Source organism: Eschscholzia californica, unplaced genomic scaffold (genome assembly GCF_041429995.1).
Source record: "Eschscholzia californica isolate CP2 unplaced genomic scaffold, dmEscCali1.0.p SCAF_1, whole genome shotgun sequence".
Classification (NCBI taxonomy): Eukaryota; Viridiplantae; Streptophyta; class Magnoliopsida; order Ranunculales; family Papaveraceae; genus Eschscholzia; species Eschscholzia californica.
Window position 1 is genome coordinate 1,508,336 of NW_028238198.1, and position 26,107 is coordinate 1,534,442.

Consider the following 26,107-nt stretch of genomic DNA (forward strand, 5'->3'; position numbering starts at 1 on the left):
AAAAAAAAAAATATAATCTTTCCCACCTACACCTTCTCTTTTCTTTTATTGCTAAATTATGTTATCTAGTTCCAAGTCTGATTGATTCAGTGTTTATTTTTCTTAGTAAGGTCTGAAATCTGACTTGATGTCTTGTATTTACGCGAGTCTCATTTCAAAATGTTTGTTTTTGTTTAAGGTGTTGGCTCGTTTAGATGATTGAGATTTGGGTTGATATTTGGACTATTTGAATGAGACAAAGTTAGTCGACCAAGTAAGATTGTGCGGATAAGTCCAACAGACTGACCTATTGGAAAGTTGGAACATCTTATTTACATATTTGCTCACCATATGAACTAGTGGTGAACTTGAAATGGTAAGAGCTGGTTTATACCAGACACATATCACCACTGTTTGTAAAGTAGGAGGCTGGACCCTAAAACCCCATGAGGAAGTAGATAAGAAGGGGGGAAAGGTGGGAAATGGTTCAGGACAAACCAAGGTCATGACCCCATCTCTTAAATGAACAAAATTCCATGGTAGATAGTCAAGAGATAGGGGTGCTCCAATTCCTCCAAGAACCCTAAAAACTCAAGCAACCAAGCGCTAATCCAGAACAAGATACAGCACATCTGAATTTAAGTCATAAATCGTGTCATGAAACTAAAATATGTACCAACTCGCATAGTTTAATATATTTTTAAAGAAAAAATAAACTAATAAACGGAGTAACACTTTAACAAATGACAATTGACTTTTGCCCTATATATATATACTAGGTTATAGCCCGTGCCTCCGGCACGGATAATTATATGAAGAGTAAGTCGGGTTGATTTTCATCGAAATAAATAAAAATACAAGAAAATTTGAAATAGTGCAATGGGTATTGTTAAAGTTGTTTTTGTTGTGGTAGTTGCCCACCCTTCTTCGTTAATGACCTTTCAACATGATAGAGAAGTTCCAATATTAAAGGTATAGCCTGTACCCTAAGCCAAACGTATTTTTCAAGAATGAAAATGTAAAGAATTGCAATAGTGTCACGAGCAAACATAAATAATAATTTTCGCCTTCCTCTTTAGTTTTTGCAAGAGGGTGGTGACCTGTGATATATATGAAGTTGTTCAACACATAAGTATATAAGGTGAATACCCTTGATTCCAATAAAGCCAGCTTGTTCAACACATTTGTACTTTGTTTTCTGGGTTCAGGTGGAATTGTTGTTATAAATGCACCGTGTTTCAGCAAATTTACCGCACAGAGACATTATTTCTTCCTTGGTGATCATAGGTAATTGTTTTCAGTGATGCGGAACACATTTACTACAAAATGTGCAACTACGTAAAGCTTCCCACACACAAGTAAGACACAATGAAAAGGAAGATGCCATTATTGAGGCTTTCGGAGTATACTTGCTGATACTTTAGGTCGTCACAACCTGTGTTATTGAAGTACGACAGTTTCCTTCTCTAACGGGAGAGTTTCAGTGCTGACGTCGATTGATTCTTCTATTTTTTGGCATACGTAAATATAGTGAGACTCTGGATCTTCCAGAACATAAATCGGCCATTCTATGAGATAGACACAGGTTCCATGAATGATCTTCATGAAGTATCAGCACTGGTTTTCTCATATCCTGGTCTGGCACTCTGGCTGCAAGAGATCAGAAGTAGATATTGTTCAAAACGAAATGAAAAAGGAAAGGAGCCAAAATGTAGCATTTATTTTAATAGAAACGACTGAGTCATTCAACATATCAATGATGTGCCTCGCAATCCAGGGATTAATATGAGTATCAGCGAGACTCGTAATCAAAATTTCCATGAATTGAGGGCGGATTTGGAGACTTATTCCTTGAGTTATCTTTCGAACAGTTTGAAGTACTAAAACAAAAGAATTCTCTATTATCCATGATTACTTCATGGGAGTAATGTCTCATTCGGTATAAATAATCTTATTAGTTACCCACAGAATAAAAGGGGCATAAAAACCGTTTACATATTGTTGATATTTGTGATATTTCATATATCAGAGACAGAATACGTACTCCTGAACAAAGAATTAGCAGAAATGATTATCCTTTAAGAAGAATAGTATTTACCTGATTAAATGGTTTATGTTATGAACATTGGCACAATTTTTCACTACTAATGAGCAGGGGGTTCAAGTAACCTATTTTATCGTCACTACATATTGTAACTATTGTCCTATACTATCATGGAAAGCAAAATGCGGTTCGAGGTTATCAGCAAGTTATCGGATTACTGGCTCTGATAAAACTTCATAAATGTTTGTTTTCATTGATGCTAACAAACATTACGTTAAAACATCGCAGGTTATAGCCCGTGCCTCCGGCACGGAGAATTATAGATAATCTTATTAGTTACCTACAAAATAAAAGGGGCAAAAACAACAAAAAAATAAAACACTTTAAAAGAAGAAGATGATCTTGAGTTGTTAAAAAATAATACACATTCTACCATATTACCATGATATTCATGAAAATAACATAGAAGAACTACGAAATCACACGTGAAGACGATTAGACATCATCACTTACCATTTGGTTGAAAAAAGTCGAAAAATTTGTTTTTTTTTTCTTTTTGTTGAAAGGAAAAATTTGTTTGTATGTATAGCTTTCATGTTATCTTGTTATTCTTCCCTTCCTCGTGACCTACCATGTATATGAGAATACTAAAAGAAGTTAATGCAAAACGAAACTGGGCCATCCTATAAATTTGAAAGAGGAAGTAAAGATTTTAGCTTAAGGGGAACTAACTCGAATGCGTACTTATCGTAGCATGTTTTTTAACTAAACTTCTAAAAATTATGTTCAAAGATCAAAAGCTAAAATAAAATCGTAGAGTGTAATTCCTTCTTAGTTACAGAAATTATAAAATTATTTACGTTTCTATATCCAACTATTTGAGGTTCTTAGGTACAAAACAACAATATTGAGGTTTTAGTATGTACTTTCCATTGTTATTTTCTCTAGTATCGGAATACTCTAAGAAGTTAATGCAAAACGAAACTATAACGCCCTATAAAATCCCAGAATCAAAATGTATGCATCAATAATTAACCACTTAATCAGATTTGGAACAAATGATTTACCATAATCACTTCAAATTTAAAGCAATAAGTATCAGAAAAACAAATTGGAATTACTTACCAAGTGAAGTGCACAAGAGACTAACGTAGTTTGAAGGGTCGAAACTGAAAAATAGCAACATAAGTTAGTACATTTCATAGAAATATAACAAGTTGGTTATATATATTAGCAAGATTGCCGCCATCGGTTGTGTTTTCTTCAAAAGTGGATATAGCAAAAGACTTGCGGCCAAATGAAACCAGAATTTTGAAACATTAAATGTAAGATAATGCTGGGGAACATGTGCTAACTGGGTTTCATCAGGCACCTACTTGGCATATGGAACAGAAGTCCTTGAAATCTTAAAACATCATCCACGAATTAAAATCAACTGCAGAGGCTGAATTTTTACAAAAGAATGGACATTCCCTTCGACATGTGTATAGTTTGACCATGTCCAATAGTTACCAAAAACTCTTCCACGTACAATCAATAGTAAATATCTTCCACATTCCATAACTCTTGGTGTCTGATCGGAGGACTGACAATCAGTTTCATACTGCCCTATCTAAATATCAAACATGTGACGGGGCCTATGCGATTGGAAGTCGCGTGTTCGATAAGGATATGTTATAAGAACTATGAAGCTAAAGAAATGAAACTAATTTGGACTGCAAGGGTTTAAAGTCAGGGGTGTGTGTTCACGTGTTCGATAAGGATCTGTCAGTGCCTTCTTTTTCATTCGAACCCTAAAATTACACATTCTCTTTTCTTTGATAAAAAAGAAAAAGAATATAGTTGGGGGTGTATGAGTCTTTGTGTGAGTAGAAATATGTCATATCATTTTATTTTGCAACCGTAGATACACTAACAGATCAAACAGTGTCAACATAGAATACGTTTTTTATTTCAGTGTCAATATAGCGTTGGATCAAATCCCCATGTTCATAGACGTAACCTATTTAGCAAAATTACATAAGCAATGAGAAGTTAATTTTTAATATTGTGCAGACAGCCTTGAAGGTGAACCGCGTTACGAGAAAAAAAACGGGTGTACAGAGTAGTAAGATGAAACATAAAATTGAAGATGAACCCAAACTGAAATAGGATTTTAAAGTGTTTCAGACATTTAATAAAACACTTCGTGAGCATATGAAGTCAAACACAAAACTGAGAAGAAAATAAAAAACAAAACTGAAGATTGCAAAAAAATTGGATTTTGAGAAGAAAATACAAACCAAAATTGAAGACATTTAATCAAACACTGTGAGACATCTAATCAAACTAAAACAACACCAAGATAAACCAAAACAGAAATTGGATTTTAAAGTGTTTAAGACATTTACTCAAACACTTTGTGAGCATATGAACTCAAACACTTTGTGAGCATATGAACTCAAACACAAGACTGAGAAGAAAATACAAACCAAAATTGAAGATTGCAAAAAAATTGGATTTTGAGAACAAAATAGAAACCTTGAGAAGAAAACACAAACCAAAACTAAAGACATCTAAACAAATACTCTTAAACATTTAATCAAACCAAAACAACACTAAGATAAACCAACACTGAAATTGGACCAAGAACAGTAAAATCAATGAACCTACATATTCATTTGAATCAATAAACCAAAACTGAAATTGGATTTTCAGAAGAAGAAAATAGATGGATTGAATCAAACTAACCTTGCTTCCGTGCAGTGAAAAATTCGAGACACGAAGCACAAATATTCTCCAACTCGAGAAGCCATCGTTTTAATGAGGAAACTGAGAAGAGATGTGTCTGGCAGGAAAAGTCGTGTCCGTCTGCAAATGAAAATTTTCTCATTTATTACCTGGCCGATTGGTTGAATCTAACAGTGGATAGGAATGTTGATGTGGGACGGAGGGTCGGATTTATCCCGGGGTTTGTCCCGGTCAGCACCCATCCACCTGTTTCGATAAAAAAGACTTGAAAAATTAGTTTATAATGTATAAACTATTCGTTCCGTAATATAAGTTACAAGTCCGCCAAGTTATGATTATTCCTTTTAGACAAAGTAGTTAAAAGAAAAGGACGAAGTGGTCATCATGGTCGAGGTAAGATTCTAGGACAATTAGAAAATCAAAGTTAAGATTCTAGGAACTTGGACCAGAAAATAGTACTTGGACCAAGTTTACTGGTTCCTCTTCAGTAAACTGCAAATTGAAAGCAAAATTTTGGCGATAAGTTTATTATAAATTCTCAGAGGAATTTCGTCGAATAAGAAGTGCATATCGTATTTGTAACAATCACATGATTAAACAACTAATGAAGATGTTTATGAATTCTTCGTGCTTCTTTCTCTACCAAAAGAGTCTAGTACAAATTGAATTGAAGGGAAAATTGTCCTCAAAACTAACCTATAATAAATGTTGGAACTTATTATCTTTTGAGCTTATGATCCTTTATCACCAAACCCAGTTTCTTGTTGGGAGTAGTAAGATTAAATGATCCTTATTCCCCAACACACATCCAATTTCTTCCAATGGGTAGAAGATCAATATGTTGAATAATGTGTAGAAATTTAGGATGAACCCAACTTTTGGAGGTTATTATAAGCCTATATATGTGTATTTGTCTTTTTGGTCTTGACAACAACAATCTAATTAGAACTTTCACTGGTAGTCTTGACAGAATACATGGACCAGACAATAGTACTTGGTCCATGTTAGGGCAACCTCTCACAATTATTGATTGATACACATTTATAAGGAACTTTTGTTATGTAGAGAGAGTTAATTTTAGGAACTCCACCAGGAAAAAATCACACAGACATTTCACCAAACATGTAGTATGCACAAAATTCACATAGACAATCCACTTACTTCTTCCTATTTTTCCTGAATCCAATTACGAACATAACAATGGTTGATACAAAAACTGACCTTGCGACAAAATCAGAGATTTCTCTAAAGATGAAGAGAACAGAAAACCAACCTTCCCGGCGTCTACCGAATCCCCAATTGATGTATCACAAATAGATTCGGATAAGAGATCGACTGAAACCCCAAAGGAAGAATCATGAAAATCAGGAAACCGAAAATGAAATTGAAAGAAAATTACAATGGTTGATGCAAAAACTAACCTTGATCAGAGTGTTTGGAGCCAATCGATATTTGGAAGAGATTATGAAGCACAGGGTTTTTATGGAGAGAATTGAGAAGAAGCACGACCGATAGGTGTGTCTGTCCGTGATGAAGTGAGATGGCGAAAAGATGCATTGCTACAGGCTGGGATGAGTCACTCAATCCGGTGGTGGATGAGAGTGCTGACGTGTATTGGACGGCTGGATTTATCCAATTGTTTGTCCCGGTCAGCATGTTTCCACCTATTTTATTATATAGATTGTGCATTACGATTTTGGTTTTATGATGTCTTTGGGGTTTTTATTTGAGATCATGATTAAGACTATATAGACAAAAACCTCACCTACTAACATGTTATTTTCAATAATTAAAATAAAAACAAGCAAGAGATGATGGAGACAACTAATTAAACATTATACTCTCTTAACAAAAAAAAATTAAACATTATACTGGAGTAATATATTGGGCAATGGAATTGGTCCATCCTCAAGAAAAAGAAAAAAAGTATAGGTGGGGGGGTCATTACTCTCTAGGTCATTACTAACTTGGAAACTTTCATCAGAGAAAAAAAAAAAAAACTTGGAAATGAATCTCCCGTGCCAATCGTGTGGTCTCGTCTCTAGGTCGTCGTCGCACCTTCACCTTTTTACCACCACCCTATTCACTCACTTTTTCCGCCGGTTTGGTTACTCTCTCTCTCTCTCTCTCTCTCTCTCTTTCTCTCTTTCTCTCTCTAAAAATGGTGATATTAGTATCATTAGGAGACCACTGAAAGCGATGCATGTTTTCTTCTTCGAGATTTTCTTCATTTTCATCACTGCGCCTTCTTAAAATACATCACTCTCTCTCTCTCTCTCTAACTTTCTCTTCTTCGGTAACTTCTTCCATCTCTCTATCTCTCTCTTACTTTGTTTTGTATTTACTCGCACTCTTTTGAACTTATACTGTTAGGTTTTTGATCTTCTAAGTCATTGATTCGTAATCGAAATAGACAGTTAGTAGAATGGATCTTCGTATGCCAACTTGTTGTTTCTTCAGTATCTTGAATGTTTTTCTTCACTTGGGTTTCATCCCATTTTTGTTAGTAACTTGTAGATCTCTGTTTTTCTGGAGGGGTTGTGTTGGTTAGGTTATTGTTGGGTACATACTGTTGCCCTAATTTACTTGTTCTTATCGTTCTACCACCCTCTAGATTCATTCCAATTGAAATTAGGTGTAATTTTGTACTATTAGCTGTTGAGAAACTTAGCACCAATTCAATTTAGAGACCACTTTGTACTGAGAATTATGCCTTTCTAGATGCAAAATGATAAACATTTTTTTTCAGTTACCCTGTGTTTAGTTTAGTTTGGTGGATGTTGATAAAGGTCCATTCAATGGTAGACATGATCCAGTTACACATAAAGCTCCATTTTAGGGTTTATTTGTACTTCCTATTGATTACTTACAGTTTAACTAGAAGAAATCGTATCTAGGGCAACTATTATGCTTAATTATACAATCATGGGTTTTATAGATACAATTGCTCTGCATATGTTTTTCGATATTCGTGCATGATCGTACAAGATAAGCCTTATCATTTCAATATGGGATTGTCTTTTTTTCTTTACAGACGGCTTCATAGAGATGACTACGGAGGCCCTCAGAGATCACAACACACTACCAGGGTCTGAGAGGAGAAATGGGAGTTCTAGTAAAGATAGCTTACCCAAGTCGTACATTGAGAACAACAATGAAAATCTTGAGAAAACGGGAAGTGCTAAACCTGCTTCTGTGGCCACTCCAGTCAAGGAAGAAGAAATTGGGGGTAATGGAGTAGAAGTAGGTGTCGTGGAAGTAGAATACGTAGATTCTGAGCACCTGAATGACGTGGAGGATGTGGATAAAGTTCTAAGTGTAGGAGTTACTCATTTTGCTCATGAGCCATTTTCTTGTTGCTTAATTTACACTTTTTCAAGTCTTCTTTCATGATAAGTTTACCTCGAGTCTTAACCTTAATCGTTGTCACTTTTTAATTTGTGCTTCTTGCTATTTTTTAGACATTATTAGCGGGACTGGACTCTAAGGATTGGGTATTGTTGTGCGAGTCACTCAACAATGCACGGAGGTTGTCAATATTTCATAAAGAAGCAATTATCGATACCTTGTACGTGTCTCTTTTTTTATATATTAAGAAAGTTTCACGCGTTGTTTGCGACTCATCATTGCAAATTCTCTTTTCTCACATTGCCGTCCTATCTTAATGAACAGGGGGAATGTGATTTCCCTGGTTGTGAAATCCTTGAAGAATCCGAGAAGTGCTGTGTGTAAAACTGCAATTATGACATCTGAGGACATATTTAAAGCGTATGGTGATACTATGATTGACTCTTTGGACCCTTTGGTTAGTTTTCTCTGTCTTTTTTTTTCGGTGAAGCGCAATTGGATGGATTTTATTGAAAAGAAGAACTTAGAAAATTAAAGCAAAGAAAAGAAAAGTTTTCCGAAACATAGCCGACTAAAAGATATGCCCTAGGCAGCCCAAATATGTCATGGATAAACTTCTTCCCTTGGTCTCTGCAGTTTATGGTCTCTCTATGCTATTCTTTTAAGCATCTATAATCTTACTATTCCAATTGTTTCTTTTATTGTGGTCGTTCTTTTAAATTACTTCTACCATTCTGTTTCAGCTTGTCCAGCTTCTTCTAAAATCTTCGCAAGATAAACGATTTGTTTGTGAAGCTGCCGAGAAAGCTTTGGTGGCAATGACTACTCGGATTTCCTCAACCATATTATTACCAAAGGTGATACCACATCTTAAGCACAGGAACCCTCGCATACGAGCAAAGGCATCATCATGTTTCTGTCGAAGTGTTCTGCAACTAGTAAGATCTAATTCTGCTCGTCTTGTTATTTCTCTATTTTAGTAGTGAAACATCACTTTAATTTGGAACTCATGTTCTTTTTTATCCTTGTCCTATTGATAAGGAGACTCCTCTTATTCTATTCAGCTATGATTTTCATAAACATATCTGAACTTCACCTGATCTCAATTAATCCTTTCCGAAAGATGGACTGAAGTGACTGACAGATAACAAAAATATTGGAAGAGTGAAAACTCTTGTTCATGTGGGCAATTGAATTATGCTTAAACCATGCTTAATGATGTTTTCTTTGGTGTTTATGAATTCTAAATTTTGGTATGTGATTTGCAGGGAAAAGACGGAATCAATGCTTTCGGGATTGATAAGTTGATCCAAGCAGCTGCACCACAACTCACCGACCAACTTCCGGAATCAAGAGAAGCAGCTCGAATCCTCCTTTTGGAACTTCGAACAGTATACGAAAGTACCGACGATCCCCTTGTACACAAAGATGAATATCCGACTGGTGTATTATTAGCTGCAGATTGCGAGCAGGGTGAGATTGATTTGGGGACTTCGTCAGCGAGGATGTGGGAGAACTTTTGCTTCTCGAAACTCAATCGTTTGAGTGCAGAAGCTGTCATTCGTGTTACGAAAACTGCAAAACTAGGTCACGTTGTGAGCTCTTAACAATACAGAACTATACATTTCTGGACATATATATGAGCTTTATATTTTTCACTGTCATAGTCAATTCTTTTTGGTTTGGTTTGGATGGTCTTTTTCATTTACATGTAAATTCTAGTGAGATGTTTTGAGAATCTTATATAGCATGCATTGAGTTTGAAAGCATGGAGATTTTTTCTCCCAAATTATGGTAAAAGTTGGATATAATATTTCTTTTGGAACCCCACTATATATATGATCCACTTGAGACATTGTGTATTTTAAAGTTCTTACTTGTTTGGTGGTAGCTAGTAGATCAAACAAACTTGTGCGCGATAGCTGTTAGGGTTTAGATTTTAAACATATGAGGTCGAGTAAGTGTTGTATGTGCTTACACATATGGGTAGTTCGTCTGTACATACAACTCTCTCGCATGACCCCACCTGTAGGTTGTTTGTCTGTAGGTTGTTCTTGATGTGAGAGGTCTTGATGGGGCGATTTGTTCTTTGGATAGTATGCTTTGAAGTAGTTTCACTTATAAAATTCTATCATTAGCTGAATCTTCTCTCAAATCTACACATTTAGGGCCTTGAAAATCGATATATTTATTTTTCAAGTCGGGGAACCAACTTTTGTTACAAGTTAGGACACTTTTTGAAAAATGAGGCTACTTTTACTTTTTTTTTTTTTTTTTTTTTTGTTGAATGAAGGCTACTTTTACTTGATCATCATGATTTGGATTTTGGAATTAAGAGCCATTATTGTACAGATCTACCAAGATCTGTACAAATTATTCTAGATTGAACAACAGCCGTCCGTTAGAACCCAATTTTGGAGGTGGAAATGACCAACCATCATAGCATCATTTTTATGTTGTGAAAGGATCAACTTCAGACAAGTTCCTTCAACAAAAAAAAAAAAAAAAACTTTAGACAAGTTAATGAATCATTGGATCCATCATTATAATGTTGAGTTCTCATCCTCCCTCTTGATGTAAAACTATATATATACACACACAGAGAGATTGAAATGAAAAAAATATATATATAATTTGATATGGGTAGTCACTAATTTCTTGAAATCACTGATAAATTTCTATTTGAATGAACTCTTCAAATCTCAATTAAGTGGTGTCTGTGCTTGTTATGGTCAAATCTTACTAGTATGAGGTCATAAAATTGGTATAGGGGTTTGTTTTACGTACCCATACTCTCTTATTATATGCGAAAAAATGAAAAATATTGGCTGCATCATAACATTTTTTTGATTAATGATAAACCAGAAACAATTTTTATCAAAAAGAATACTTTTTTTCGAAGAATTAAGGATACATACTTATGCTAACAGCTAATAGCTCAGTTGGTTAGACATGTACTCCAAAATTCTAGAAGTTTTAAGTTCGATACTCAACGGAGGGTGCAATGGTTTATTGAACTTGAATTGTTAAATAAAGGGTTATTTTTCAAATAGCCCCCAACTTTGTGACCAGCTTCCTGCGTAGTCCCCTACTATAAAAAATACCCAGATGTTCTCCTTTTTCAGATTTCGTTATAACAGCGTTAAACTAATTATCAGCTATCTCTCCTCCATATCTCATCACCTCTCTCTGCCACCTCATCTTCTCTCCACCTCATCATCTTCAACGACAGAGGTCGCACGGTCGGCAACCATAAAAAAAAAAAAATTTCTCTTCCTCTCTCTCTCTAACACTCCGGCGAAGGGAATCCTTCACCGGAGTGTTAGAGAGAGAGGAAGATAATTCTTTTTTTTGTGTTTGAAGGTTGCCGGTCGGAATATTAGTCGGTCGACGACCTCTGCCGTTGAAGATGATGAGGTGGCGAGATGATGAGGTGGCAGAGAGAGGTGATTAGATGGAGGTGACTAGTTAACGATGTTATAACGGAATCTGGAAAAGGAAGTCATCTGGGTATTTTTGATAAAGTAGAGGGCTAGACAAGAAGCTGGTTACAAAGTTGAGGATTATTTGAGAAATAACCCTTAAATAAAAGGCATAATAAAGTTGTTTGTTGTGTTTTAGGCTAGTAGTTTAGTTGAGTTTTAGCTTCGTTTTTGTTAAGGTTTAAGTTTATCGTGCTTATCCCATCTTATTGTGTATTAATGTCATTGCAATAATTATCGCTTTCAGAAAAAAAAAAAAAAATGTAGGCTTATAATAACAAAAATATCACTTCCCATTAGTTCCATTAAAAATATGTGTAGTTTTTAACTTCACCAAACTGACTCAATTGACCTCTACTGTTTCTCCCAACAATTTTCAAGAACACAAAAAAACAGAACCTACTCCATCTGTCACCATTATTAAACATCAGTTTCTTTGACCTAAAACAATATCTGTATGTTTCACTTCATTTCTTGATATGTCTATTTCCCAATTTTGTTCACATTCTATCTAGTAATTTGTGCACCATAACTTCTTGGGTTTGATTGAACCCATCCATGGTTTTATACAAGATTTACAAAATTTGAGAAAAAGGGTAGTATCTTTCTTTGTTTTAGATTATGGTGATGGAAATTGTAATATCAGTGATATTGTTGTTTGTGGGTATTGGAGTTTTGGTGATGATTCATCTTTGTATTGTTGGAAGAACATTTAGAAGAAGAGGAGGAATCAATTCGGAGAACACATTAATAGAGAGAGAAAGACTAGATAATACTATGAATTATAGAATGTCTAATCAAGATTTGGAAAACCTTCCTTGTTTTGAATTTAAAACACTAGAGAAAGGAATTGTTGACTGTGCTGTTTGTTTAGAGAATTTCAAGATGGGTGAAAAATGTAGATTATTACCTATTTGTAAGCATAGTTTTCATGCTCATTGTGTTGATTCATGGCTTTTGAAGACACCCGTTTGTCCAATATGTAGAGCTAATGCTGCAGCTTGTTCTCAACCGAAAGCTACGGTTTCCGGTGATGACGATGTGAGTAACCGGTCCGGGGAGGTTGATGTTAGATCAGTTGTAGTTGAACCTGAAGTAAGCTCTAATTCATATTCATTACCATTACATAGTTCTTCTTCTCATTTAGAACTTGTTTGATCAACAATAAGTCTTAAATTGGTTTTGAGTTAAGTTATCATGTTAGGGTATTAGAAGCAAAAGTGGTAATTCTCTTGTTTGATATACTTGTTGGTTTTTCGGTTGCTTTGTTTGATCTATTTCTATAAGCTAAATTTCATAGTGAAACCAATTAACATGTTATATCTCCATAGTGACCTATGGTCTAGTTCTAGTCCACAAATACCGGACATTGGTCCATATGGTGTGAAAAAAATACTCATTTCTTGAACTAACTTTTGGAGTGAGAGAGACTCGTGCATTTGGGCCTTTGAGATGTCCAAGCCCACCAATAACACTCATGACTCATGAGAGCTAGCAGACAAACTAAAGCCTTTCGGATTTTATTGTGGAAGAGGAAAATCTTTTTCTAGGTCTCAACGTAGAAAGATTGTTGGAGTTATCCCACTCTTACTGAGGGAGGATTATTTGAGGGTAATCTTAACCCCTTGAGCCAGAATTTGGAGTTAGATAACCCTAAGACCACTTAGGATAATAGGATATACTAATTAATACCCTTTTTCACATGAAACTTGCAAGCATGACCTTGACCCATTCCCATTTACGTACCCTAAAACCGAACCTTTGCATATCCAAATACCCTTACCCTTCCTCACTTAAACAACAACAAAGACTGAAAGACCTCGAAAGTTCTTTCTACCCTCCCCAACCTGTTCACACTCCAATTATTATGGGTCCTCTTGATCCACTAAACGCCAATGGGTCTTTTCCTTCCATAATACATATTGGTGCTAATTTGGCTCTTGTGGCACATGGGATTACTCTTGACTCTTGAGAGAGAGAGGGAGAGAATCTTTAATGGCAATAACTTGTATAAATGAGTTAACACTTAAAAGAAGACACAAATTTAGTAAACAGTAAAGGCATAGTAATATATAAGAAAGATGTGATCCTCATTTGTGCTTCATATATCATATCACTATTCCATTAGGAGTTATAAGATCCACAACAAAATATCGACCGCGAGAGTCTATTGTTGATGTGTGACTAACGTCAATCTTAGGAAATCAATCAATCAATTAGTGAATATTGCATGTAATGGCTGCATTTAGACTAAGAAATTTTGTCAAATAATTATTAGTTACACCTCTTAAATTTTATCTAATGTTCAACTTCTCTTATCTGAAACTGAATTGACTCGAGGGCTTGTCTAGCTTTACCTAAATTGTTTCTTTGTGTCATTTAGAAAGTTAGTTCAGGCTCTTTGTTAGGGTCGCGGCTTTGGGGCATCTCAAATAGTCTCTGGGTAATAATGATTTTGCTCAATCAATATTTATTTACGGGACATTTTAGTTTTTAGTCCAAAAATAAATCTGGTTATACTTTATCCCCTAATCTTCATCAACCACCACTTCTCATAACCCCGACCACCACCACCATTTGGTAATAACCCCATTTATTTTCAAGGCCTACAATCCCAATTCTTCATCTTGAGTATTGGGTTCTTTACTAAAACAAATCAAATTTAGATAAGGCAGCCTATGACAAATCAGATTTAGATAAATCAAACTTCGACGTTACCACTAAAAAAAACACCTAATATGATGAAACCACAACCTCAACAGTTCAATATCTAGATTTTGATTACTTATACATATATATATGATTTGTACCTTGTATATTAGATTCCATTCTTTTAATTTGGCAATTGAAATACACATTTAGAAAGCACACAAGAAAAAAAAACACAAATGTGGTCTGCCACTAGCAATGACTACATGTTGAAATCTTCACATCCACTTGTTATAAGCTTCCTCAATTGGCACACACATTTCTCATTTAGCCCATCTCCCTCTCTCCTCTACCTAGCAAATTCTATCTCTACAAGAATCTAGTGAGAGAGAGATAGAGATAAGAAGTTAGAGAAAGAGAAAGAGAGAGAGAAGATGGCTTCTATACATTCAAAACCTCATTTTGTAGTAATCCCACTCATGTCCAAAGGTCATACAATCCCAATTCTTCATCTTGTTCATCTTCTCCTCAATCATAACACCCAAGTTACCATTTTTACTACCCATGCCAATTCTCCATTCATCCATGAATCTTTAGCAGACACTCAAGCTTCAATCATTAACCTCTCTTTCCCACAAAATGTTGATCCTCAACTTCCATCCGGAATCGAAAGCACTGATAAATTACCATCAATGTCTCTCTTCTTCAACTTTCTTAATGCAACAAAACATATTCAACCAGAGTTTGATCAACTTCTTCAAAGTTTGTCAATGGTTAGCTGCATAATCTCAGATTCATTCCTTTGGTGGACTATGGAATCAGCTACTAAACTTGGGGTACCAAGATTAATCTTTAATGGAATGAACATGTATTCTGGTAGTGTTTCTTATGCAGTTTTTAAGGATCAAATTCATACCCAAGTCGACTCAGACGACGAGCTCTTCTCTGTACCTAGTTTCCCATGGATTCAACTCACTAGAAATGATTTTGAGCATCATTTTTTATACCCTGAACCTGGTTTGCAAGCAGAGATCTTCCAAGTGATAATGGAGACAACATCAAAGAGCAAAGGTTTGATAGTTAACAGCTTCTACGAGCTCGAACCGAAGTTTGTTGAGTATTGGAAAAATGAGGCTGAGCAGAAGGCTTGGTTCGTAGGCCTACTCTGCCTAGCCGACCCACCGAAGAAATCGGTTCAACCCCATGAGAGTAAGTCCATATGGGTAGAATGGCTTGATGAAATGTTAGCCAGGGGAAAATCAGTTATGTATGTAGCATTTGGGTCTCAAGCAGAGATTTCGACCGAGCAATCTCGCGAAATTGCAATTGGCTTGGAAAATTCGGGGGCGAATTTCTTATGGGTTATAAGGTCGAAAAATGAGTTTATCGATGATGGGTTATTCGAAGAAAGGGTAAAAGGTAGAGGACTGGTAGTGAGGGAGTGGGTCGACCAGGTCGAAATACTATGTCATGAATGTGTTGATGGGTTCATGAGTCATTGTGGTTGGAACTCAGTGACAGAGAGTATAAAGGCATCTGTACCTATCTTGGCATGGCCTATGATGGCAGAGCAACACCTAAATACAAGAATGGTTGTGGAGGAGTTAGGTATAGGCCTTCGAGTTCTACCCGAAAATGGATCTGTTCGCGGATTTGTGAATGCGGGGATTGTTGAAAAAATGGTGAGAGAATTAATGGAAGGAGATGAAGGGAAGCAAGTGAGGAAGAAGGTGAAAGAGATCGGTGAAGCGGCTAGAACAGCCATGGGTGAAGGTGGTTCGTCTAGGCGGACATTAGCCCTGCTTATAGATGATGTCTGTGGAAGATCTGGAGATGAAACCGAAACGGAAACTCTTACCTAAATGAAGGGTTTCAAAGCCTCCATGTAGCAATCAGTCATTTATCTCATCTCATTAGAATAAAGGGAAGATGGTTTCCTAAAATCTTGATGAAAAGAAACATTACATATATATATCAGCACTTGAATCCTTCTCATATAACTCACGACCGAACATTAACACACATACATTTTATTCGCTAATAGTTCGTTACTAGATGATTTGAAACATCGAAACAAAAGCATTATTGAAATGTAGAAGATTATAACCATGTTGGGTTGCTCAAAGGAGTAACGACGGCCTTGATTTGCAAATAGTTTTGAAGACTGTAAACACCTTTCTCTCTACCTTGACCGCTCATCTTGTACCCACCGAAAGGAATTGCTGCATCAAAAACGTCGAAGCAGTTGACCCATACTGTACCGGCTTTGAGTGCACGAGTCACAGTGTTTGCTGTATCGATGTTTTGAGTGAATACTCCTGCAGCTAGGCCGTAGTTTGTCGCATTTGCTCTTTTTATCACCTCACTGAGGTCTCTGTTATAATTAAGAATGACAAAATGAAACGTTATTTCGTATAAAAACGGTAAAATTATTTGGCGATGAAAGAAATGAAATGTGCGGACGGTTTAAAGGATCAAAGCTCACTTGAATTTCAAGATGGACTGAACTGGTCCAAAGATTTCATCCTTCGCGATCAGCATGTTATCCTAATTTTACAAGAAAAATGTATACTTATGTAAGTTCCATGTAAATTATCATACACATTGTATCATCGATTATAATTCACAGACAATGGTGATGGAGATATGAAGGATGGTACCTGGACATTTGAGAAGACAGTAGGCTGAATATAGTAACCCTTGTCGCCAAATCTTTCACCCCCTGATTCAAGGGTTGCTCCACTCTCAACACCAGACTTGATGAAATTCATAACCTTCTCGAATTGCTCCGAGTCGATCTTCAAATGAGCATTGAACAGTTTCAGTAAACAACAGTGTTCCAATTTACTCACTTACTGAATCTTTTTTTTTCGTTAAGGGTTATAAATGAGAAGGTGATTTACCTGTGGACCTTGTTCGACACCCTTCTTAAATGGATCACCAACAACACGTCTTAGAGCACGAGCTTTAGATTTCTCTAAGAATTCGTCATAAACTTTCTCGTGTACAAATGTTCGAGATCCAGCACAGCAACATTGTCCCTGTAGAACAAAAGAAAAGATCTCCGTAAGGATAATTAATTTTCAATAAGCAATGAGGTTGTTGTTACCAAATATTTGAGTCGGTTTATACCTGATTAAAGAATAGAGCAAAGTGAGCAAGTTCCACAGCCTTGTCAATATTTGCATCTTCACATACAATGAAAGGAGATTTTCCTCCAAGCTCCAATGTCACTGGCTTCAGATTGCTTTTCGCAGCCATTTGAAGTACAAGCTTGCCAGTTTCAGTTGATCCTGTGAAAGCAAGCTGTAAAAGAAAATCTTTGTTTCAATTCGGAGTTCTTGATATTATGTAATAGTACAATTGATGGATTTCTTGATTTACATCTTCCCATATGCAAATCGTTCGTTTCCGTTTTTCTGTTTTTTAAACTAATTCTAACCAACCGGAAAGGAAACAAACCTTGTCGACGTCCATGTGGCTGGCAAGTGCTGCACCGGCAGTTGGACCAAATCCAGAAACCACATTCAGAACACCAGGAGGAAGCCCGGCCTGCCATAGATAAGAAATTAATTTCTTCTCAATTAGTTCTGTGGATGAATCTGGGTAGACAAGAACGAAGAACCAAAAAAAAAAATGAAAGGGAACCAGAATCTAATACTGAAAAATAGAAGATGGAGCACAAGAACGGACCTCATGAAACAACTTAGCCGCATATATAGCAGATAATGGTGTTTGCTCTGCTGTCTTTAATACGACACTGTTACCAGACACTAATGCAGGTCCAACCTTCCAGGCGAACATGAGTAGGGGGAAGTTCCATGGAATAATTTGTCCAGCAACACCGATTGGCTCGTGTAGGATTTGCACTTGGTGTGGTCCATCAGCTGGAACTGTGAGACCATGAATCTTATCGGCCCATCCTGGTGTTATTACAAACAGAAGTTCTTAAACATTCCTCCAAATACGTAGATCAAAATAGATCGAGACTACATTTAACGATAACACAACTCACCAGCATAATATCTCAATATACGTGAGACCATTGGTATTTCAATTTTAGCTGCTTGTTCGTAGGGCTTTCCATTGTCCCAAGTCTCAAGTGCTGCAAGTTCATCAGTATGCTGGTCAATCAAATCAGCGAACCGATACATTATCCTTGATCTTTCCTGATTAAGGCACACAACAACGAATTCGGTCAATGATTTTTTCGCACAACCCAAATACCTTAGACATAGAATCCAAAGTCAGCAAATCTGAAAATACTAAATAATCATGAGCATTACGTAAGGGGTCATCCTTGGCCATGGTCCTTCATCAAACGCCTTACGAGCAGCAGCAACAGCTCGATTTACATCTTCTGCGTCACCTTCAGCAACATGAGCGATTACATCTCCTGTCCTCGGATCCAAAGTCGGAAAAGTTTTCCCTGTTGTCAAAGGAATATAAGATATCAGTTTCTGCTTATTGATAAAAATAACTTTTTTGTTGCAAATTACAAAAAACAAAACACCAACCTGAAGCTGAATTGACAAACTGCCCATTAATTAGAAGCTGGGTGTGGTTTACTTCAACAGGTGGAGCAATCGGCGCTTCCGTGGCAACAGCAGTACTAAACCTAGCGACGCTTCTTCCTAAACTAGTTCTGTTACCTGAAGATCACATAGAAGTATACAATAGTGATTCAAGAACAAGCTAAAACACACCCCCAATAACAAAGAAACAAACATGGGGTAGGTGGTCTAAATGTGCAATTTTTAAACCCTACCATTTTTAAACTTAAAATCTTAAAACCAAAATTTTCTCTCTTCCCTTTTCAAGATCCAACAAAAACCCATTGTTTTTCATTCTTCCTTGGTGTTGAGAAAGAAGTAAAGAGTTTTGGAAGAACTTGATTTTTGAAATACTGTGAAAAAAAAAATGTTAGGGAACAAGAAAAACTAGGGAGTTTCAGGGCAGAATCTTATGTGGTTTGCTGTGATTTGTGTTTCGGATGATTCTGATATACTGAACCATGAATCACGGCAAGCCACATTAGATTTCTTCCAAGAGGCTGTCTAGTTTTTCTTTCTCCTTAGCATTCATTACTTAGAAAAAAATCAAGGTCAATGGCTCAAACAAATATTAGTGGAAGTATTTTTTTAATAGCAGAGGAAGACATTAAATGCCACTAAAAAGGTAGGGGGAAGCATTAAAACTTGTTGATAGTTCATAGGATTGATCAAAACACAATAAGAATCAAAATAAATGAAACTGATAGAGAGAGAGAAAGAGATCTGCAAATCAATCAATCAATCAATCAATCATGAAGATAAAAAAAAAGTGGATCAAAATCAAACTAAATGAAAAATTAACTGGATCCTGAAAGCTAGGAAACAACAACTAGAGATGTACTTACTACAATAAATTACTTCAATGAACTAACTATCAACAGAAACTAATAAGAAGTGAAGAAATTAAGAACAGATTATCAAAAAAGAAGAAAACCCCATTGAATGAAAATACTAGTAGATGAATCATAAAAGAGTGATTTTTAATGGGGAAAAGGGTAGTAGACCTTTGACTGAAGAAAGAAGAGAGGTAGCAAAGGAACGAGAAAGAAGTGAAGAAATTCTTCGAGTAGCCATGATATTACAGATATAACCTTTGAGGAGGAGGAGGAGGAGGAGGAGCTTTCTCTCTCTCTCTCTCTAGAAAATTTATACTAGTAGAGTAGTAGCAAGAAGGAAGTCGAGGGTTGAAGTTATAAGCTTATCTAGTTTAAGTGGAGGATTAATAAATGAAATGAATTAAATCTAGATAATCTCATTCTCTCTCTCTCTCTCTCTCTCTCTCTCTCTCTCTAAAGATTAACAATTAAGGCAGAGGAAGTGGCCAAAGAGCCAAAGAGAGTGAGAGATATACATTGATAGGTAAATTGGACAGACTCATTTTAGATATGACTCCTCATGTATCATCCATGAACTAACCAACAAACCACTATGATCTATAACCGAATGGCTTAATACTAATCCACACACATTTGTTGTCTTGTCTACTACTTGACCCATTTCCATATACTTCATATATAAGCAAGCACATATATTTCAACAAAAAAAAAAGATAAGTTGGTCGACAATCTCCCATTATTTTTACAATATCTTAAAGTTTAACAATTCTACATTGTTTATATTTTTACATCTATGTTCAAGAGTAACAAATAGTGGCATATGAGTTTTGTGTGTGGCCCAAGGCCGGCCCTGGCCCAAAGCGAGCAAAGCCTCGCTTTGGGCCACCCAATTTCAGGGGCCACATTTGGTTCCTTACACTAAGGTGCCTATAAAGAAAATGAATTAACCCAGGTCACAAACACATGGAAAGGATCACGTCTAATTCCAAGCCCCTTTGAATCCAAACTTTCTTACGGGCCCACTATTTCATTTCTGGGTCACGTGCAAGCCACTTTCACATTAGAAATGTTTAATTCAAATGTGGCCCCTAGTGTTATAACTATCTTTAGAATTTGGTCTTAATTGTGGTCAACTATAAAATTTGGTCCTCATGTATATGTTTCCAAGTTAAATTTACCCCAAATCTATTTACATTCTTCCAAATTATTGTCCTCATCATTTCTCTCTAGTCTAGTCATCTTTTCATATAAAAGTTGATTGTCAGCGTGAAGTGCATCTTGGTCATCTACCAATGAGTCAGACACAAACACATCTTCTCACCGTCACCTCTCTTCATACCTCTATCTTTCATCGCACTCTCACGCTCACTTCCTCACTTCTCCACATTTATCTTCATGTATCTATGCTTCCCTTTCCATCCGACTTATTCTAGGGAACTCAAGAAGATACTCGGAAAAATCTCAAGAATAAGTCCTTTACAAAGGTTTCCAAGTTTGAGTTAATATACTTTTGAGGTATCAACTCGTTGTGCAAATTCATGCAACTTTTTTTGAACTTGACAATTTAACATGTGGTTAATTCTTGCATAATATGTGCGAGATTTCACAAACTTTATTATGTTCAAAATCCTTGCAACTTTACATATTGATATATTCTTTTTTGGAAAATTGATAAATACTTTTCGAAGAAAAGCGCAAGGAGTATCGAAAAAATTATACTTCTAGACTAAAAAATTCGGGGCCACATTTACTAAGTCCGCTTCGGGCCTCAGCAAACTCAGGGCCGGCCCTGGTGTGGCCAGAGACTGTAGGAGTCCGTCAGAAATTTTTTGAAGTTATTAAGTTTGGTGTCACGCGCCTGATGTGAGACTATAACATATTTTAGACCAAAATTGCTCATGAACGACGAAGATTCTTTTATTATTTGGAAATGAGATGTGAGATTGATTTCAACCCAAATTTTACATTGACTTTTACCCTATCTATCATTTTTGTTTGCACTCAAAGTTGGTTGATGGAATAGTTGAAACTTCTTGGGGTAAATTTCTTACATGTTATTACAAGATCATTACTTAAGACTTTGAAACTTTTCATAAACACTTGTTCATGTAAGCTATTTGAAAGTATTTTTCTAACTCTTTTAGGTTGTTTTATGATAATGTGAAAAAGAAATGAATTTGTGCATTTGGATCGTAGTCAGTAGTATAAGAATCTTATATCTATATCTTTCGCTTATAAATTGTACAATATTTGATCGAATCTTAAATACTCCATCTAATTCCAAACCATTTCTTATTGACTTATTGTAATAAAGCGAGCAAAGAAAAAGATCGTTCATTTAATCTCACATTACACATTTACATAGTCTCTATCTTCTAGATTATACCCCTTCTTTTTTGATAATTTGACACTTCGATGTACGATAGTCATTACAAGGCGTTGATACATCAAGGATGTGATAAGCACGGTAACTGTCAAATCAAATAAGAACCGGCCTAAAGCCCATCTAAACTATGGTCTAAAGTCCAACTAACTAAATTCCACTTTATCTGAGGATTGAATCTGGAACCTCCAGGGACCTTTGGAGTATATGTCAACACCTTAACCACTCGGGCAACCAAGTATTGACCTAGATTATATCCCTTTGGAGGTGCAAAAGCCACTAATTATTTTTAAGAGCAATGCCTTGTAAAATAGAACCCTTTATCTTTTTTCAAACCCTAAACTATTTCTCAAAATTAAGCCCTAATGCACTCTTGAGTCCATTATTACTCTTAAAACAGCAACGAGAAGCTAGTATGGGTAAGAATTGATCACTCACCAAATCAATAAATTTTTTGTTTCTTATTGAAAAGACATATAGTTCAACAAAAAAAAAAGACATATAGCAGGGTAGGGTCTATACTTTTTAAAAAGGAGTAGATCCCATGCTATTTTTAGTTGTTTTTGTCACACTGAGTAGTTTTTTTTTTTTTTGTTGAAATTCACTGAGTAGTTGTTGCTTCCCGAAAAGGATCAATAAAATTTTTGTACGAACAAGATATTTTGCGGCACATATTTTAAAGCATTCAACAAAGAATTAAGTACACCACACGTAAAAAGACATGTGACATAGACCGACAAAATTGACATATAATCAAATGAATAGTATCTCGAAGTACAACCAAACTGTGAAAAAGACGATCTAGCAACTAAGGAAATAATGTCATAATTTTCTCATTCATTGTTGTTTGATTTTGATTTAGATAATCACAAATGCAACACAAATATTATTTTTTTTTAATATGTACTCAAGAGTCATTACAACATTACATATCATGGATACGTCATTAACGTATAACATTATGATGAATTTGGATAAGCTCAATAACTACCATCTCAAAAACATCTTGGGTCCTCAAGAAACCTTTAAGGCCCTCTTATGGGGCATCAGAGCCCAGTTATTCGTAAATCTACTTATTTTCTATCCGAGTTCAATAAATCACAAATTTCGACTTCCATGGAGTGGGTGTCCATCCATTAAACCAAATGGTAGTGGACGCGACACAAACAATTAAACCACATAAATAAGCAATAAGTAGAGTAATAAATTTGTGTATATATAGAGAACATTTACCTGAAAGAAGTATAGAAGAAGTTGCAGTCTTGGGGCGAAAGAGAAGTGATGAAATTGCCCTAGCAGCTGCCATTATAAACTGTCAACTTCCAATTTCCCATTACTCCATTTTGTTAGGTCCTTTAATAAGTGAGATGAGATTCCTCTCCATCTCTCTCTCTCTCTCTCTTAAAAGATGTATGATGATGTTGCCTGTATGTGTTTCCAACCTTCCCTCACCAAACTTTTGCACATGTAAAATAAAGGGTTGACCTAAATTATTTATTGGATTTTAAAATCTCTACCTATCCTATAGTCCTATATCATTTCATAAAATGTTTCATCCATAATTAATAATGTAAGATGTTTTTTTTTTGTTGAAGAAATAATGTAAGATGTTGTTTTTAAACTCAATTTAATTGTAACTTGTATCACAACATATCAATCTCTTTACTGGATAAATTTAAATTGTTTATGTCCCCATCAAAGTTTGAATTTGATTGCATAATATTATTTATATTTTGGGTTATCGAAACCCGATTCTGATCACAGTGGTAATCTTGTATCTTTTATTTATATTTTGTAATTGGGAAATATGCACGAATAATATTATTCATTCTGATATTAAATTATAGACTCTGATTTCGAGTATTTATTTATTCATTCATCAAAATTGATAATCGAGCCATACTTTTCGCACCTTCGTAATTCAACATCTACATCAATATAAAATGATAACTAACATGTGAACACATTGAGTGATTAAGTTTAACACTTAAGACTGATCTTCTATATCCCTCTAACAACTTTATCTCATAAAAATAAAATTAAAAAACCCGCAATTGGGTCAATAATTTTAATAAAAAATTGAATACACATGAGTCATTATCTTAAGTGATCTGTTCAATGATCTTTTATATATTCTTACAAGTTACATGAGACTGATTATGTGATCTCGTATGGGCCATTTCGAAGATTTATCTCCATAAACAAAGAAAATTTGTTTTTGTTTGTCAACGTGAAGGAAAGACTCTTCCCTATAGGAGACTATAGGATCTGCTTCAGACCAAGAAAATAATGGGCCTGTTCAATTGGGACTGACCACATTTTTTTAATTTGGGCCGCCACTGCCAACCTCATAAGGGAAGTTTCCCGAGTTATAAAGGCGCACAGGGATTTACGAGGCCCAAACATTACTAGCATACACCACACTCTAATAAAAAGAAATAAAGTGAACGGTCGGTCGGTATAGCGTTTTGCTGACATGTCATCTTCACTAGAACCGCCACTGTCACCACCACCATTATCATCGTCACCAACCACCACTGTCACCACCATCTTTCTCATCTCTCCGTCCGCTCTCTCCACTCATCTCTCTGCCAAATCGACAATTTGCATTTTTTAGATGCCTCCATGATGGGAGACCGGCCCTGTTCTTGAATGAAAGATTGAAAACCTAATGCAGGATGCATAGGTTGAGAGAGGGAGGAAAGCCCAATTAAACATCACCCATACGGAACCCTGATCTTTAAATTGAGCAGAACATAGTAAAATGACATAATCAACTGTTGACATTCAAAAACTGAGCCCTGTGGGTAAAACCTTAAGTACCGTCACAAATGCCTACGAGTTCGGTCCCAACTACAAATGGACAACAACGGATACCGTACACTGTTAAATAACATGTCTATCGTCACAAATACCTCCTATCATCCACAGGCAAATGCCTTATATACCGCCACAAATAAATAACGTAAGCAGCATGTTACCGTCACAATTACTCATAAAAGGTGTCACAAAACACTCTTACATCTTCACCGGTACCTTGTGTGCCGTCATAAATTGCCATGATTAGTTATAAATACCCATCACAAATACTCTTGTGTCTCGTCATAAAGACCAACGCATGTCGTCACAATGCTCATGTGTACCATCGTCCAATATCCATGTCAAACTCACAAATACCCATGCGAACCGTCACAAATACCTATTTCTTAAAATATCCATAAACCATTAGATAGAAGGGGTCATCACAAATATCCCACATGTCTTAAATGTCCATCAGAAATAGTTGTTGTTTTTTTTTTCGAGAATTCGACTACAATCTACGTTAGTCGTTACAAGGCATTGATACATCATGAAGATGTGATAAGCATGATAACTGCCTAATTTTAAACCATGAATGAAAGAGGCCTGAAACCCAACAACATGAAAGAGGCCTGAAGCTCGACAAATTATTACATTATTTACTTTGTTTATAGCCTAAATTACATGGGATAAATCTTGATGGTGAACTGCTTCCACCGGAACTCGATCACACGGCCTCATGAGTTTAAGAGGGGTGTCCAACCACTGCAACAAAGAGTGGTGGACATCACAAATAGTTGTTGCCGTCACATACCTTTGTAAATACCCCATATGTATTATAGGTTTATAGCATTAAACCTAAAATGGAACATTATGCCTGCATGGTTGATTCCTAAGTAGAGGTGGATCTTTCTTTACTTGGAGCTATTATAACCCATGAGGAAAAAAGAGAAGAGAAAAGGCAGCCTGAATCTAACCACCAATCATCCGTACAAAAATAATACTCCAATTTTAATTCTTAATTACATTTTCTTTTCTGTAATTTTGGATTGAAATATTAACAATGTTGGGGGCTCCAGAAATGCCAGATTTTCCTAAACATTTGTGTAGGTACCAAATCTAAGATAATCCATGGACTAGAATTGTTGGCCGGTGGCAAAAATATTAAATATTGAGGATAAATAAAATATTTATTTTTCTTAGATAAAAAGTGCAAAAGCTAAATAAAGGAAATGCCCATAGTCAATAAAACCCACTGAAATGTCTAACAAGGGTCAGGTCATGTTTAGGATCAGAATAATTTC

General features: G+C 35.8%; 4 protein-coding genes and 1 long non-coding RNA gene across 7 annotated transcripts; 3 read left to right on the forward strand and 2 right to left on the reverse strand.

The window, feature by feature from the left end:
• Positions 1-1,135: 1,135 nt before the first annotated feature.
• Positions 1,136-6,324, reverse strand: LOC147563027 (uncharacterized). Its single transcript, XR_015236269.1, has 5 exons — positions 6,175-6,324; positions 6,027-6,088; positions 4,754-4,999; positions 3,149-3,192; positions 1,136-1,629 (listed from the first exon to the last, which is right to left on the reverse strand). It is a non-coding gene; the product is annotated as an uncharacterized LOC147563027 (long non-coding RNA).
• A 349-nt stretch (positions 6,325-6,673) lies between these two features.
• LOC147563028 (uncharacterized) lies at positions 6,674-9,923 on the forward strand. 2 transcript variants are annotated; one of them, XM_086633760.1, is made up of 6 exons: positions 6,674-7,049; positions 7,788-8,071; positions 8,215-8,321; positions 8,426-8,558; positions 8,845-9,039; positions 9,370-9,923. In XM_086633760.1, exons 2-6 carry the CDS (start codon positions 7,802-7,804, stop codon positions 9,706-9,708), a joined length of 1,044 nt encoding a protein of 347 aa, XP_086489886.1. In that variant the 5' UTR covers positions 6,674-7,049; positions 7,788-7,801; the 3' UTR covers positions 9,709-9,923. The 2 variants fall into 2 exon arrangements, with proteins under 2 accessions (XP_086489886.1, XP_086489893.1); XM_086633767.1 differs by lacking the exon at positions 6,674-7,049 and adding an exon at positions 7,173-7,315.
• Positions 9,924-12,204: 2,281 nt separating this feature from the next.
• LOC147563029 (putative RING-H2 finger protein ATL36) lies at positions 12,205-12,741 on the forward strand. The gene has a single exon (XM_086654402.1). It carries the CDS (start codon positions 12,205-12,207, stop codon positions 12,739-12,741), a length of 537 nt encoding a protein of 178 aa, XP_086510528.1.
• A 1,925-nt stretch (positions 12,742-14,666) lies between these two features.
• Positions 14,667-16,175, forward strand: LOC147563030 (UDP-glycosyltransferase 90A1-like). The gene has a single exon (XM_086633837.1). The coding sequence runs from the start codon at positions 14,667-14,669 to the stop codon at positions 16,092-16,094; it is 1,428 nt and encodes a 475-aa protein (XP_086489963.1). The 3' UTR covers positions 16,095-16,175.
• Positions 16,176-16,177: 2 nt separating this feature from the next.
• LOC147563031 (benzaldehyde dehydrogenase, mitochondrial-like) lies at positions 16,178-23,469 on the reverse strand. 2 transcript variants are annotated; one of them, XM_086633818.1, is made up of 11 exons: positions 23,238-23,469; positions 18,750-18,884; positions 18,519-18,661; positions 18,248-18,401; positions 17,926-18,155; positions 17,695-17,784; positions 17,365-17,538; positions 17,136-17,273; positions 16,893-17,030; positions 16,718-16,779; positions 16,178-16,606 (listed from the first exon to the last, which is right to left on the reverse strand). In XM_086633818.1, exons 1-11 carry the CDS (start codon positions 23,308-23,310, stop codon positions 16,333-16,335), a joined length of 1,611 nt encoding a protein of 536 aa, XP_086489944.1. In that variant the 5' UTR covers positions 23,311-23,469; the 3' UTR covers positions 16,178-16,332. The 2 variants fall into 2 exon arrangements, with proteins under 2 accessions (XP_086489944.1, XP_086489951.1); XM_086633825.1 differs by lacking the exon at positions 23,238-23,469 and adding an exon at positions 19,790-20,393.
• Positions 23,470-26,107: the final 2,638 nt, after the last annotated feature.